Source organism: Acomys russatus, chromosome 12 (genome assembly GCF_903995435.1).
Source record: "Acomys russatus chromosome 12, mAcoRus1.1, whole genome shotgun sequence".
NCBI classification, from domain to species: Eukaryota; Metazoa; Chordata; class Mammalia; order Rodentia; family Muridae; genus Acomys; species Acomys russatus.
In genome coordinates this window covers 57,745,353-57,762,369 of record NC_067148.1, presented here as the reverse complement: position 1 = coordinate 57,762,369, position 17,017 = coordinate 57,745,353, and the positions used below count along the sequence as shown (strand labels likewise).

General features: G+C 44.1%; 1 protein-coding gene across 1 annotated transcript; it reads right to left on the bottom strand.

The window, feature by feature from the left end:
* Positions 1-15,789: 15,789 nt before the first annotated feature.
* On the bottom strand, positions 15,790-16,554 carry LOC127196112 (keratin-associated protein 10-7-like). The gene has a single exon (XM_051153690.1). The coding sequence runs from the start codon at positions 16,552-16,554 to the stop codon at positions 15,790-15,792; it is 765 nt and encodes a 254-aa protein (XP_051009647.1).
* Between the last annotated feature and the right edge of the window lie 463 nt (positions 16,555-17,017).

Below are 17,017 nucleotides of genomic sequence, written 5' to 3'. Positions count from 1 at the left end.
CACTACCACCTTACGATGTACAGATCTTTCTTTTGTGTACTACAGTGCAGGAAAAAATGGATAACGACATGATATGATGAGTCCGTGAGACATGATTGACTTTTCTTCTCTTGGTTTATCCCACAATATTGTATTGTAGATCCTACATATTCAAAGAAAAGTTTGTTTTCAGAAAAAAAAAATGTTGTTTGGGTTGGAGAGATTATTCAGCAGTCAAGAGTACTTGTTGATCTTACAGAGGATTTGGATTTAATTCCAGCTCCCACGTGGCAGCTCACACACAGCTGTAATTCAAGATCCGTGGAATTCAATACCCTCCTGCGACCTCTCAAGGTACTAGGTATGCACACGGTGCACAGACATGCAAGCAAAGCATCCCAACACACAAAATAATAGTAATAGTAAGCACTGTTATTCTTGTTAACAGCAAACTTGAGAGATAATAGTTCAGTTTGCAAAATGCTTGTCAGGAAAATGTGAAAACTTGAGTTTAATTCTTAGCACCCAAACAAAAAATGTAAATATTCTAATGCATACCCATAATCCCACACACCTCTGGGGAGGTGGAGGCAGGAGGATCCCTGGGACTCACAGACCAGCCAGGTCTCAGTGAGACAGACAGTTCCTGAGGAATGACACTTGGGGTTAGCTTCCTACCTTCCCATTCTCACACACACACACACACACACACGCACACACATATGCATGCGCACACACGCACACAGACACGCACGCACACACACACATCAGTGGTTATATTGGTCTGATTTGGACATGAACAGGGTTGGCGGTGGCTACTTAATGAATATGGGCATATTTTATGGTGGTAAAATGTTTTGAAAACCATTTAACCATAAACTCTGGAGGTATAAATTTCATGATATGTGGATTGCACCTCGACTTTAGTACTTGTGTCTCTATAAACATTGTCACTAATTAAATTTTGGACATCTAAAATTGGTGTACACAGCCATGCGTTGTTATACAGGAATGCTGGCGTGTTCCTCTTATCCCGCGTCCACTCACTCCTACCTCCCCTCTTGGATAAGCAAGCCGGCACTCCAAGAGGTCAGCTGTCCAGCCTCACATGGTTAACACACGAAGACATACATTTAATCAGCTTTCTGGTTTAAAATTTCCTGCTGTATGCTGCTCAAAACTTGTGCTGCTGGTGAGTAACAAAGACACTTAGTGTCCTGTGTGTGATGGTGACCAAGGTCTGTGCTTTGACACCTGTGAAGTCTGAAGCAGAGAAATTTCGACAGGAAGTTAAACAGCAAATATAGAGAGGAAAAACAAGCCTCTTCTGCATGGCTTTGCATCTTTTCTTTGGGTTACTGGTAGATTTAAAAGGAAGGTGAGATTTGCAACCCATTCAAGTGCATTGGAATTTTCCTTGATAAACAAAGGTAATTTACATGAGTTATTAAATACAGACATACATTTAACAATGTGAGTATGAGCATTTATTATGAGTCAAGATGTCTAAATATTGCTCTCTTGGGGAACCTTGTAGAAAATTACATCTAGTGCTGTATAGTGCTAGTCCTGGGAGATGTGGACATCTACTCACCCCATGTAGGAAACCAACAGTAGACCAGCACAACATCGCCATTGAAGTCCAATTTGGGAAAGTAATGAGTTTGGAGGGATCACTGACAGGGGCATGAAGGACTCAGAAGCAGCTGCATCACCAAATTCCAGCATAGCTGAAAACTCATAAAGGCTGCAACCCTGGAGCTCTCTGCACAATTTGTAGGCAGTTCAACAGGTTAATAGTCCTTAGTGCTATCTCCTTGGGGAAGTTTCAGGAATTTCCTCAGACTTCTGAGTTGTTTACTTCCTGAGCCTTAAACTTACCTTTAGAACACCTAAGCTTTAAGGAGCTTCCACAAAGGCATGCAACGTTTCAGTTCAGAGGAAACTGCAGTTCAGCATCCAGTAAACGGGAGAATGCTTGAAGACTAGTGTTTCAGTCAGGGTTTCTATGTCAGCAACAAAACACCATGCCAAAAAGTCCATCACTGAAGGAAGTCAAGACAGGAACTCAAGCAGGACAGGATCCTGGAGGCAGGAGCTGAGGCAGAGGCCATGGAGGGTGCTGCCTACTGGCTTGCTCAGCCAATGTTTTTATAGAACCCAGGACCACAGCCCCACCCACAATGGGCTGGGCCCTCCCATGTTGATCACTAAGTCAGAAGCTGTCCTCCAGGCTTGCGTGCATGCAGCCTGATCTTATGGAGGCATTTTCTGATTTGAGCCACTCTCCACAAAGCATGTGGCAAGTTGACTTAAATCTCACCAGCACAAATGAGTTTCCCCATGCTCAGCTTTTTCCTAAAATAACATTTGAATATACAGATGCTCTGTGATTTATAATGCTGTTAAGTTTTCTTAAATCTATTGTAAGTTGAAAATATCATAAGCTGAAATGTTTTTAATGTAGCTAGCTTGCTAAACATTACAGCCAATCATTATGTACTTTAAGCATGCTCAGAGGACTTAAATTAGCTCACTGTTAGACAAACTATCCATAAAGTCTGTTTTACACACACACACATACACACACACACACACACACACCATGAAAAAAAAAAAGTCCAAATATACTCCTTAGGAAATAAAAGAAAACGAGTCCAAACATTCTGATCTGCATTTTTTCTTATATTTTTTACTCTGACTTGAAACTGTGAATTGTCATCAGATACATCTTAAGTTATTCCAGTGTCTCATAAGTCAGGATATTTGTTGACCTAACATCAAGTTTTCATCTGGGAGAACATTTATTTGTTTGTTTGGTTTGATTTTTTTTTTTTTTTTTTTTTGAGACAGGGTTTCTCTGTGTAGCCCTGGCTGTCCTGGACTCACTTTGTAGACCAGGCTGGCCTCAAACTCACAGAGACCCACCTGACTCTGGGCCCCCGAGTGCTGGGATTACAGGTGTGCCCCACCACGCCTGGCCTGGGAGAACATTTAATGCAAACAGTGTCAGACGCAGAGTAACCAAGGACTTTGGAGAGAAGATCTCTGAATGCCCCTCAGTGAGGAGAATTGCTCTCTGGCATCTGCTGCTCCTGACTGTGACATTCACAGGCAGAAGTCCCAAAGGTATTCCACTCTTCAAAGCGCTTTGTAGCCAAAGTGAACCGTGGCTTTCATTATTAATAAAGTTATTAGTCATGCTACAGATAGAGAAATGAATTTCCTTTTTTTGCACATGGACTTTATTTATTTATAACTAACTACATTTCTACTACTAGCCAGGGTCATGGAGACGTAAGAGGACACCCTCTAACCAGACAAGGACTCCTAGTGGATGGAGAGGAACACCAACCCACCCACAAAAACATCAACCCAAAATTGACCCTGTCCACAAGATATACAGGGGCAAAGATAGAGCAGAGATTGAGGGAATGTCCAGCCAATGCCTGGCCCAACCTGAGACCCACACCAAGAGAAACAGCCAACCCCTGACAGTATTAAGGACACTCTGCTATGCTTGCAGACAGAAGCTTAGCATAGCTATCCTCTGAGGGGCTCCACCAGGCAATGGATCCAGACAGATGTGCAAAGACTCACAGACAAACAATAGGCGGAGCACAAGGAGCCTTGTGAAAGAATAGGGGGAAAGCTAGAAGGACCTGGACGGGACAGGAACTCCACAAGGAGACCAACAGAGCCGACTAATCAGGGCCCCGAGGGGCTTACAGACACTAAAGCACCAACCAAGGGCCATGCAACTGGACCTAGGGCCTTCTACACAGATGTATCTGATGGGCAGCTTGGTCTTCTTCTGGGTCCTCTAGTAAGGGGAACAAGGGCTGTCTCTGACACTGACTCTGTTGCCTGCTTTTTGTTTACTGCCCCCTGGTGGAGCTGCCTTGTCAGGTCACCAAGCAAGAAGATGCGCCCCATCCTGATGTAACTTGATGTGCTGAGGTGGTTTGTGGAGGGGGGGGGGCTTCCTTTTTCTGAGAGATAGGGGAGGGGGGATAAAGATAAGAAGAAGGGAAGAAGGGTGAGACCAGGAGGAGAGGAGAGATGGGGCTATGATTGGAATATAAAATAGATAAATAAATTAATTAAAAAACAAACAAGTTATATTTCTAAAGTGTAAGCTATGGATCCTACAAATTACATGTATTTGTGTGATTTAGGAAGACTGTGGTAGATGTATATCTTTCCCTCTAGGTAGGGTGACAAAATATTGAGGGACACTTTGCCACATCGTTACTGTGCTCCAAACAAGACACCCGTGGTGATTGATCTCAATTGTCAATGTGATGACATCTAGAATCATGTAGCGCCAAAGCATCCAGGCCACCCATGACGGGTTTTCTTGATAAGATCATTCAAGGCGAGAGAAGTGGATCCCGACCATTTGAAGTGGAAAGACTTTAAGTCTGGGCCGTGCGCTGTGGTGACAGCCTTGATGAGAAAAAAACATGGGTGAAGGAAGGAGTCTCTCCTTTCTACCTGCTCGCTCTCACTCCCAGTGGCAAATCCACCCACCCTGAGGCTGAGCATCCCTCCACTGTAGTTAGAACCTGTGTCTGTGGGATTCCAACAGAGTCTGAAGACCAGCTGAGACATCCAAACTCCTGAACTAAAAACTACTTAATTCCTGGCCTTTCTTTTCAGAGATAGACAGTGTTGGGCTTGCTAGTCATATGTGTTTGTATGTGTGTATATGTGTATATGTGACGTATACACTCATATATATATGCACGCTGTGTTCTGCACATCTAGAGAACCCTAATTTAGAACATATGAGAAATAAGTTCATATAGGGTAATATCTGTAAATGGTTCATAATTATTAGTTTAGTAAATAATTGTGAGACTTGTAGAGCACAAGTCAGAACTAGCCCAAGGAACGGATTTTTTTTTCCCTTTGTTTTAGACAACTGGATATGGCAGATGATGACTGATTTGTGCAAGTCATCAGCCTCCTAAAGCTAGGACGCAAAGAAGGGACAGAATTCTTCTATAAAACCATAGCTTCAAACAAGCCTTCTCACCCACACTTCCAGCCAACTTGTCTCCAAATAATGTCTAAGTAGCTATTCCAGAGCTACTATTGTCATCATGCTAACCCCAGAAAATTAGTTGCCATGTTCTAAGATCACGCTCACCGTGACAGGGCTGGCAAAGTACCAGTTACACAGGGGAGCAGAGGAGAGTCAAGACTTGTCTCTGATTAACAAAATTTTGAAATCCCATCAGAATATTCAGGGACCAAACACAGCTGGAGCTTCAATCTGACTGGCACTGAGTACAAAAATATTGTCTAAATTGGGACCTTTTTTTTTTTTTTTTCAGTTTGATGATGTCATACATTGTTCTCCAGATTTCTCCTTTTTGTGATTCTCTTTTCATAGTTTCTTTCCACATAAATTGTAGGAAATTATCTCTTGACGTTTCTCCATACTTCATCTAATCCTTTTGGAAAAGTCTTAACAATCGCTGTCTGTAGCCTCCATTGCAGCTGCTTGGTTTTAAAGAAAGGAGAGAAGCTTGGATTTTACCAAAGAAGAATGGCAGAAAAGAGATACCAACTCCCTAAAAATAACTAAAATAATGACATATAACTCTGTGGAATGTTTCTTATGCACCTGCTAAGCTGCTCGGTGTTTATCCTAAGAGAAGTAGGTACGTCCAGGAAGAAAGAGAGAGAAAAACATGAGGTAGCTGCAAGGTTGTAGAGGTTTAACTCTTACATTACACCTGAGAGCACAAGTGAGTTCCCATTTCTGTAGTGCAGCGTGTTCTATCAGAAACTGCACTTCAGGAATGTGTGTAACACAAATGCAGCCTTACATATGCATAAAATATATCTGAGAAGATTAAAAGGAGGTGAGCCCTGGTTTACCTAGGGGGAAACATTGTTATTTTGCGGTAGTTGGGAGACTAGTTTTGTACTGTTCAATAGTTGATGACACCTTTATAAAAAAATAATAATGCCAGAACCCAATGAGACACTTCGTTGGTGTTGCTTTGGCACTGCCGCTCTAGGGAGGAAGAGATGGTGCACTGAGTAAAACGGAAGAGGAGTAAAGTATGAGGAGACATCTCAGGGTGATGAGAAGGCAGTGACTCGGAAGATGACCCAGAACTTCCGTCCATACTGTGTGCTCGCTCTGCGGGCTTAGTGCCTATTTGTTGAATTTTTTTTTCCCTCTGTAAGTGAGTAGAAGTCTTGTGAGTGACTGGGTAAGCAGTTTCTAAACAAACTCGCTGGACATAGGTCCGGAACAAAGACACGGCTTATAGAGCAGGAGACTAGACAGGAATCACTAGGCACATGTCTAGAACAAAGACACTGATGACTTACAGAACAGAAAAGGAGACACAGAGATGAACTGGGGGATTCTGTAGGTTAAGGAAGTGAGACACAGAGGTGAATTGTGGGTATTCTGTAGGGTAAGGAAGTGAGACACAGAGGTGAATTGTGGGTATTCTGTAGGGTAAGGAAGTGAAGGCAAGAAAAGAATCCTGATCATGATCAGTAAAGATTGGTTTCTATGTCTTTTTCTTTTTTCTTTCTTTTTGAGTTTTATTTTGGTAAGCTAGTAGAGAGTTTATAAATTTGAACTGTTACCTTGAATAATATTTATAAATGTTGTCTCTCACCAGCCCTTTGCCCTTGCAGACCATCATTTAAAAGTCTTTGTTTCTTGTGCTTCATTAGTACAATATAATCTTATTTACCATCTTATCCTTTTTAATTTATTATAATTTATTCATATTATATCCCAATTGTTATCCCCTCACTTGTATCTTCCTGTTCCCACCCACACGGTGGGGGAGGAGAGCCACTTCTGTCAGAGGTCTAGGGGAGGAGAACAGGGCAGAAGAGGGAGGGAGGACTGGATTCTAAATGTGGCAGGATATAAAGATGCCAGAGATTTGAAAAGGGAAAGAGCAAGAGGCAGAGAGACATGGTCAGAAAGAAATTAAACGTAATATTTAAGGGACCAGAATAAGGCTTCAGGAAAGCAGACACTATGAAGACAGCACTTGGTAGAATAAGATGGTAGAAGTGACTTTGTTTCTAAATGGCCAATTAAGTGTGGCTGGTGATGTGAGTTACCTAGACTGATGGGAAACTCATGACTCTAAAGAGATACGCTTCATGTTGGCCAGAGCTACACTCGCCTGTGCCTGGGGAAATGCATATATGGTTTGACGTAGGCATCCAAGCAGGATGTCAGTCTCCTGCATGCAGCACAAGTGAGTATGGGCTGCTAGGAGGGCTTTTCAAAGAGATGGCATGTGATGCAGGCCACTTTGAGTAGACGGTCCACTGCAGAGAAGATAGCTGACTGAGGTGTTTCCTCCTCGGGGGATGGTAGGTACAGAGCTGGGCTTCTGTTCTTCCCAGTCTTGAGTTTGAGAGACATTGTTTCCACTCACTCCACATACTAATCGTCTTCACCCAGGCCGATTCCCTGCCCCCCCCCCCTTATGTATAGTACGCTAATGTAAACAACTGGGCGCTTGTGATATGCGTTTGCTTGCTGTTAGGATTATTTATATTTGTTTTCTCTCGAATGAAAGATACAACAGCCCAGAATATCAATTCTTAGGAGAAATGCTACCAAGTGGCTTCAAATTGTATAATGAGTATATTATAAATACAATTCAAGGATTAGAATTTGAGTTAATATTCCTCTTTGAAATACTAATTTTCCAGAAGTTCCTGTAGAACTTGGGACTTGGGTGATCAAGTTATTTAAATGTCCCTGTGGTGAAACTTTATACTACACAATTCAAAAGATACTGCTGTGTATACCTAGGGGCCTGCTGCTAAGCTGGCAGGCCGAAATAATTAGTAATTGCTACTTCCAGAAAGTATACAAATCGAAGAAATCACAAGGAGCTTAGCACTCCCACTGCAGTATGAGAGAATATGAAATATCTACTGAGAGCGGTGTTAAATGCCAGCTTGGCATAGAACTGTTAGTCACTCTGTTTCATAGGTAAAGCCTTCCACACCATGGACAAATAAACAAATACACTCCTACACCTCACCTTGTTTCAGTCACCATGGCAGCTTGTACATGACAGCAGGCCTACAGACTGTAGTGGAGCTGGTTCACTCCTGCCATCTTGTACACATCACAGTGTGGTGCAAAGTGTTTTGTGTTCACAGTGACACATAGCGACATGCTGCTAGGTACACAAGAGATGGCACGCGCAATTATTTATAGTAGCAATGCTTGAAGCTTGTCATAAATGGCTATGTCATCATATTTCAGTTTTTGTCATTGTCTCAGAGTGTGTGCCTACTTCTTAAAAGTTTATTTCAAAGCAGCAGTAGATAGATTCTTCACAACTATTAAAGGGAGAAGACCTGGCCTGGTCATCCTAAATGATAACTCCCTGAAGACCTCCCAGGGAACAGACATGGTGGAGGAAGACAGTGGTGTTGGTGGCCCTGACCAGGCCCAGTGTGGACAGAGGACAACATAAAATTTTTCTAATTTAGCTTTTAGTAAAGATTTTTTTTTGGGGGGGGGGAACACTTATTCATTTAAAATAGCTGCAGCACAGTCCAGGTGTGCAACAGAGTAAACTATCTCGGTTTGCGAAAGAACACTCTGTCGTTTGCACAAAAATAAAGCCATCTGACATGGCTAAGTGACACTTGGCTACACACTGGCTGTGTGTTCTGTCCTCATCTTTGAACTCTTAAACAATAACTTAGGACAAATGAAGCAAACAATTTGTCACTTAACCAAATAGTCTTTGCTTTTAAAACATTATCTGTTCAGGCTTCATTTTGCTACTAAGATAAACACCATGACCACGAAAGCGTTTATTTTGTTTCATAATCTAGGCCGCAGACTTTCCTCTCAATGAATCAAGGAAAGACTCAAGCAGGAGCCTGCAGGGACTAACCATGAAGAAACTCAGCTTGCCAGCTCCATTTCTGGCTTGCTCAGCTAAGCGTACCCAGCCCAGACACGCGGTCTAGAGATGGTACCGCCCACAGTGTGCTGAGCCCTCCCACCTCAATCAAACAAGAGGGTCTTTCCCACACATGGCCATGGGACCAACCTGATCTGGGCAGGTTCCTCAACTCAGGTTTCCTCACCAGTGATTCTAGGCTGTACCGTTGACTATAAAAACAAACAGGCACAGTCGCCGATAAGAGATCACTTTAAAATATTGTCGACGCCTCACACAATTTGTGAAGGTTAGTTAAATCTACATTGACTGGTCTACCTGCTCTTTGTTTCTCATCCCCAGACATCCTCCAAGGCAACAAGAGAAAAGAAAGCACAAAGACCTGGGGTTCCTGCCTCGGTGAGCGTGGGCTCAAACCTGGAGAAGACAGCATAAACCGGTTAGACAGTGACGAAGACGGAAGTGCAAGCAAGGAGAAAATGTTTCAGGTCTAATTGAGTGAGAGTTTTGGTTTCTCTAAAAACCCAGTCATGTTGCGTGAATATGTTTTTGTTTTAACCCCAGGTGGGGGATGTGGGCACTGCTTCAGTTTGGCCACCACTGCTAAGTATGATCTTCTCGTGCTCCGGGAGGGGGCGTGGTTTTGGCCAGCTGCAGATAGTTTAATTGTGGGGACTCCGCAGAGGGCATAAATGGAGGAGCCCTGAGAGGGCCTGCGGCAGCCGCAGCTGCTGGTCCCTGGTGCTGCAGTTGGTTGTGGTTGGTCAAGTAAGTGTGTGCAGAGACAAAAAGAAATTAAATATCCTATTGGCAGAGGTCAAACTTGCCCCAAGAAGCCCAACACCCGGATCAGCGGGAAAGAGTCTAAAGAGGTCTGTGCTCCTTCCCCCTCTAACCTTCTTTCTCACCCACCTGGTGTTGGGGGGCTGGAAGGGGTTGGGGAGTAGAAAAGATGGTAAATATAAGAACCTAATAAGATAGCCAAAAATCCCGGTTATATCTAACCACTAGGATTAGGAAAGGCTTTTAGGGAGAAAAGGTCCACAGAGTTAAAAAGAGGGTTGGTGTTTGGGGTAGAAGAAAGGGGGAAAGGAGCTAACTCAGCAAAATAGGACAGAATTATTTTTGTGGATAGAGGCTTAAAACTGTAGATAATAATATAAAAAATAATGGATGATATGATCTCGGTCTTAGATTGTAGGTATCAGGAAAGAGCAGCAGGCTGAGCACTGTCAAGCACGTGGCACGATTCTGAAAATGCCACAGTAAAAGCCATCAATTTCCACAATGAAAATACAGAGATAAAGTGTTTTTTTTTTTTTTTAACATAAATGGCTATTGAACTTTAGTTTGACAAGCTACCAGCACAGAACTGTTGAGTAGATACCTAAGGAGAGCATTGACCTTAAGTGCGACTGCTCTAAATTAACTACATAAACCTGGGGTGCAAAGCGAGGCTTACTCAGCAGCTGGCATTTTATACTCTGTAAAAAAAAAAAAAAAAAGCCGCTAGTGTTTCTGGGTAAGAAGGTGAGTTGGGTCAAGAAGGACCAGACCTAAAAACAAATTCAATGTTCCAATGACCGTCAGCGCCACGCGTCTTCCTGTATGTCTCACGGGGTCTTAAGGGCGGCTATAACACAACGCATGTTTAAGATAATTCACAGAGTCGGGCTCCGTACTGACATTGTTATGTGTAACTCTTCGGGTTTTATTTCCTCTAAGAAGAACTGTGGCTGAATGAAATCTGTGGCTTCTCACTATAATGAATAGACAAAAGGAGTCGGAGTGGGGGAGCGGGGTGTTGGGGGGAGGGGGCGGGGCACTAGCCCTCCCTAAGGACCCACTAGCAATCAGTCACTACCTGAAGGAGAGAGAGGAATCTTCTCCTGTGGTGTAGCCACAGGTTAGTTGCTCATGTTCTAAACAACAACCCGCACCTATGGTCATGCATGCATCCCATCTTAAAATAACTTAAAGGCAGGAAGCAAGCTGGGCAGGAAGAAGAAGGGCTTGGTGGACATGAGAAAAAGATTAGAGGGGGTAGTGAAGGCTATATGATCAAAATTCATTATATATATATATATATATTTGTCAATCATAAATAGTAATGTGCATATCTCTATCGGTAATCAATATTTAAAACATGCAGTATTTATCACTATGTACAGCATGTCTTTGGGCTTTGAAAACTAACGTTGAGAGGATGTTACGTTGGCATAACATCCTGACACACAGCAAGGGCTGCTGGATACGAGGAGAAAGGAACAGTGAGATATGGGTCAGTTCAGCTAAACACAGGAAGCGGTTTTTCTCAGGAGCTTGGTGTTCCCAGACAGCCAAGAAGAGTGCCACCGTCTTACTTGCTGAAGGATGCTTAAGACTCTGTTTGCTCCATTCTATTTTGTTTGCTTTCGGTTCTCCTAAAAGCCTGGAAGTCTGGGCATCTTAAAGAGTACGTCTGTAGTGACAATTCCTCTCCCGCTTCCTTACTTCACGCAGCTTTCCTCATTCTGGCTGATGACGGGCTACTTAGCTCATCAGTTCTTTCCAGACACAAGATTTTAGACTCTTCCCATTTCAGCCTACATTCTGCATTTCAAAAACTATATTATATATAAATTGCATGCCATTCTGTTACTGGTATTTCCAATTATAATTATGATTTTTTTACCTAGACCCACACACTTTTTAATAAGTGCACTTGCTTTTATTAAGTTATTGATTCCCGATTTGATGGCACAGTGGTAAGATAATGAGCAAGGGATGCCAGTCCTTTGAGAGAAGCTCCACCTGGAAGGTTGTGGCATTTGGAATTTACGTGAAGCTGTTGGGATGTGATCAAGTCACAGGGCAGCGCATCTGTGCCACATAAAGGGGAGCGTAAATTCTTTCCACACTCCCTAAGGTTGCACCATCTTTGAAGGCGAGAGTGAGCCTTCACCAAAAGCCTTGGCCTTGGTCTTAGACTTTCTAAGCTACAGGACCACGGTGAGAAGCACAAATCGGTTTCCATGAATGTACTTATAAATGACGTAGCTCAAGGTATGGAGCTAGAGCAACCAGAATGAGTTTAAACAGTTAGTCCTGGATTGGGCCTAGGACTTAGGCTAAGAGCTGCTAGAAGCATTGTGTAAAATACTGGGCAAGAGAGTATCAGGGTTTTTTTGTTTTTTTTTTTTAAGTTATCTGGATTCTTTATATTTTACCAAATGGACCCATGGGAGCAACAAACCTCAATGTAAAATACAACCTGTATGAGTTCTGGTTGAAATATCACCTAACACATGGCTTAGATAGATACATAGATAGATAGATGATAGATAGATAGATAGATAGATAGATAGATAGATAGATAGATAAAGATAGATAGATCTACTACACAGAAGCTACATGAGGACTTTCAAAGCTTTTAAAAGATCCAGAGTTGCAGGCCTCCCTTCTGGCATCTCTGATTTGGAGCTCTGAGACTGTCCTCCTAACTCTGTAGCTTACAATTCTTTCCCTTACTTCTGACGTTCACCCAGCTTTTCAAAAACCTTGACCTAAACCACATTACAGGAAAACAAAATTGAGAACTTTACTTACTCGTTTATTTTTTAATACAGAAGCCCACGTATCACAGGCTAGCCTCAAAGTCACTTTGCAGCCAAGGAGGACCTCCTGCCTCACTCCCTAGGTGCTGGGGTCACAGCAATGCACCCCTATAACAGCTTCTTAGGTCAGCAGAGTCGAGAGTAGCACTACATGCGTGCCTGAGGAAACTGCATTTCCAGCCTTCAAAACATTTAAATGCAAAATACATTTTCAGCGGCTAAGAAAGCCACATAATGGAGGAGACACTTCAAACAGGTGCTTCTCGCTGTTATTTGCCACAGTACTCAGAGGCATCAGCACTATTTTCAGACGACTACGCAACACTTCAATATTCCCTCTGCTATCCCTTCCACTAACCTCACTGTTCCCTGTTGTCAAACAGAGCTTCTCTTACTATCAGCCAACATATTTCCTGACCGGCACCCACAATCCGTACAGAGCCATCCCAGACAGTCCAGGTTGGTATTGGCCTCTGACCTGATGTGCAATTTCAATGTTCCTGAAAGTTCTGGAAAACGGTGTTTCCGCTTGCCTCACAGGATCCCTTAGGACATCCTTTCTGGCCTTGGTTACTATAGCAGCTAATAACTTTGCTGTCCCTCTAATTAATTCTGAAGCACAGCCCTGGGATTTGCCTGGTGTGGCTGAGCTGGTAAGTTGTGCTTAACGTGTCCTCCTCTGTGATAGACTCAGTAATGAAGCTATGGACTTTTGCGCAGCAACCTAACCTACATTTGCCATCCTCATGGACCAGCCTCTTAGGGAAACTGAAAAGATTAGGGCAGCAATTATAATTACAAAGACAATGTCTCAACTTGTCATTTTCCCTCAGCCCAAGTAAAAACCCTATTTATCCTTTTAAGAATCATAAGGCAACGTTATTTTTTTTTCCAAGTCGTAAAGGTAGAAAGCCGATGAGACAGCATGCTTTTTATTCTAGTCCTCACTCCAGTTCCCAAACTTTTGGTGCCCTGTGTCCCACTTCCCCCTCACAGTTAGCCTGGTCAGTTGCACAGCAAACTGGGCTGGGAACCTTAGCCATGCATGGATGGGTACAACGCAGGATCTCGGTGATAAGTACACAGGCAGCGAACACACCCAGGAACAGCTTCAGGTAGCTGCTCTGGTTTTTTGGGGGGGAGCATTTATGCCCCTGGGAAGGTGGCCAGGGTTTCGGGATCAAGGCTTGTGTAGCCCTGCACTATTGCCCATTGCAGGGGTGTTGGAAGATGCTTCATCTGCATACTAGGGGGCTGTAGGGTCCATGGGGTGGGAGGTGGGGTTGGGGGGCATCTTATGAGGTCAAAGAAGGAGTGAAGCCTCATAAACGCCAGGGTAGTAAATTCGTACAAGGGTTGATGGTTAGGGGAGCTGGCTTTGGGGTGCCAGGTTGGGACCAAGAATGTAGCCAACTCCTGCTATCCTCATCAACACTTTCTCTGTAACCCTGGGCTATTACAGTCCCTCAGGCCTGGGCACATTTCCTTACCAAAACGTGAGAGCTTTGTGCTGCTTTTCCAACAACCCTCCTTGTTGAAAAAGCACTTTTTCCTATTGCCAAGGTATACCAGATCTCTCAGCAGATCAGCTGCCTGAGCGGTGGGTGCCTAGTAGACTCAGCGGCACTCTGATGACCACCCTTCCATTATGACCTTGAAACCACCTCTCCAGTTCTGAAAGAATCCTATCACTAACCTTGAACAGCGATCTTTCATTTCTCTTTAAAGCCAGGAAAGATCTTAGTCTTCAGTTTACTGAAAACATTTGAGTATTCATAGTTCCCAGCATGGTTTAAAAAAAAGAAAGAAAGAAAGAAAGAAAGAAAGAAAGAAAGAAAGAAAGAAAGAAAGAAAGAAAGAAAAGGAAAAAAAGGCAAATGTTGCCTGCTTCAAGCATCCCCCAAAAACAAGAGAGGGTAGCAGAGTACTGCACTTCACCCAGAGTGGTGACACCCCCTAGTGGAGGCTTGCAGGATGTACAGCCTGTTGTTTGATAACTACTGGTGTGTGGATGGGGTAGGAGTATGGCTGTATCCAAGCATGCTCTGGGGAGTGCAGTGCTAATAACACATTACTCCTGTGCCGTAGTGGGCACTTAGTGCACATAAAATATGTAAATGTCTGGGTCTAGAGTCAGAGAACAGTTTATACTTCAAAATGAAGTGTTCTTTGCCATTTAAAAACTAAGCCAAATTCTAAGGATCCAGCAACAAGGGTTTTTGTTTGCTTGTTTTGTTGTTGTTGTTTATTTGTTTTGGTTTGTTGGTTTTGGGGTTTTGGTTTTGGTTTTTTGATATAGGGTTTCTTTGTGTAGCCCTGGCTGTCCTGCAATTCTCAGCTCTCCCTCTCTCTCTCTCTCTCTCTCTCTCTCTCTCTCTCTCTCCTCCCTCTCTCATCTCGCTCGCTCTCTCTCTCTCTCTCTCTCTCTCTCTCTGTGTGTGTGTGTGTGTGTGTGTATGTGTGTGAGTGTGTGTGTGTGTGCATCAGGCTGGCCTCAAACTCACAGAGATCTGGCTGCTTCTACCTCCCAAAAGCATAGATTAAAATCGTGTGCCACCCAGCTGGGTTTTTGTTGTTGTTGTTTGTGTGTTTTGTTTTTAAGTTCTTTTTATTTTCTGAAAACCTTGCCAGGAATTTCTTGCTATTTCAGAAAATGCCACTTAAGGTGATGGAACCAGCTCCATCAGTCTTGCTTGTGGGTGGGTGTGGGGGTGCCATGTTTGGTGAATATATAATATATATGTGTGTGTGTGTGTGTGTGTGTGTGTGTGTGTGTGTGTATCCTTATCATCTAGTCCTTTGAGAATCCAAAGACTAGAGCCCTTCCCAGCATGCCTTCTGCCTCCTGCTGGTGTTAAAAACATGAGCTCTCAGCCTGTTGTTCCAGACAGCTTGCCTGCTGCCACCCTTCCCTACTGTGATGATGATGGCCTTTTATTTTTCCTCAACCATAAGCCCAAATCAACCTTTTCTTAAACAAATTGTCTTGGTCATGGTGTTTTATCACAGCAATAGAAAAGTAACTAATATAGGCACTGTCACCTTGCACTGTTACCTTGCACTGTACCGCGTGCGATGTTGTATTCATTTCCCAAAACTATCTATGAATTTTATTTCAAAAAGATAAAAGCTTCGGTTATAAAAACTTGTCTTGAGGCGCCTTTGTCTGATGGAATTGGGATCCACTCCCTGGGTGCAGTCTTCCCTTCTAGGAGAGATGATGGAAGCCCAGGGATGGTCACATGACAAAGCCAGACACAGAAAGAAAAGCACTGAATGGTCTATCTCACATGTGGTCGCTTCAGATCTGAGTCAGGTAGTGTGATGCTAGCACTGACAGTCGGACAGGGGCTGCACTGACAGACAGTCTGACAGGAGCTGCACTGACAGACAGTCTGACAGGGGCTGCACTGACAGACAGTCTGACAGGGGCTGCACTGACAGCCTGACAGGGGCTGCACTGACAGACAGTCTGACAGGGGCTGCACTGACAGACAGTCTGACAGGGGCTGCACTGACAGACAGTCTGACAGGGGCTGCACTGACAGACAGTCTGACAGGGGCTGCACTGACAGACAGTCGGACAGGGGCTGCACTGACAGACAGTCGGACAGGAGCTGCACTGACAGACAGTCTGACAGGAGCTGCACTGACAGGGGCTGCACTGACAGACAGTCTGACAGGGGCTGCACTGACAGACAGTCTGACAGGGGCTGCACTGACAGACAGTCTGACGGGCTGCACTGACAGACAGTCTGACAGGGGCTGCACTGACAGACAGTCTGACGGGCTGCACTGGACAGCAGTCTGACAGGGGCTGACAGACAGTTCTGACAGGGGCTGCACTGACAGACAATCTGACAGGGGCTGCACTGACAGTCGGACAGGGGCTGCACTGACAGTCTGACAGGGGCTGCACTGACAGACAGTCTGACAGGGGCTGCACTGACAGCCTGACAGGGGCTGGCATGAAGGAAGTGCTTGAGCACCTGTGTGAGTGCTGTCTTAATGAAGGTGGGAACCAATCCACCCAAGACAGGCCACATGGACTGTGGGCTGCAGCTCGGGGACTACGAAACAATGAGATGGTAGGCTGAGTGCTGGCTTCTTCTATCTCTGGCTCTGGCTGTCACCCTCAGGTGGCCAGCAGGCTCCCGTCCCTGCTGTTGTGCCTACCTGTCTACACTGGACTGCACTGTAGAACTATGAGCTGAAATAACCCTTTCCCCTGTGAATAAGGTCTTCTCGGGCATTACGTCACAGCAAAGAGACATCGGACTAGCACAGACAGCTATTTATTTCGAAAGCCCTTGGAACTTTGGTTTGTAGAAAAATATGCAAATTTTGGCCAAGAAGGCCCTAGAATTCTGTAAACAGAATGCAACGGGCCTTGCAAATGATTGTTCCCAAAGACCAGAACGCCAAAAGAAATGCAAACACCAGAGGTCTGGCTCAGGAGGTGTCTGACGGAAGAAAGGATTTTGTAAGGGTTTGTGCTAGAGGTCATTA

Excerpts from the sequence above, each read along its gene's own strand:
- LOC127196112 (XM_051153690.1), bottom strand. The coding sequence starts at position 16,554 with ATGTGGCCTGTCTTGGGTGGATTGGTTCCCACCTTCATTAAGACAGCA.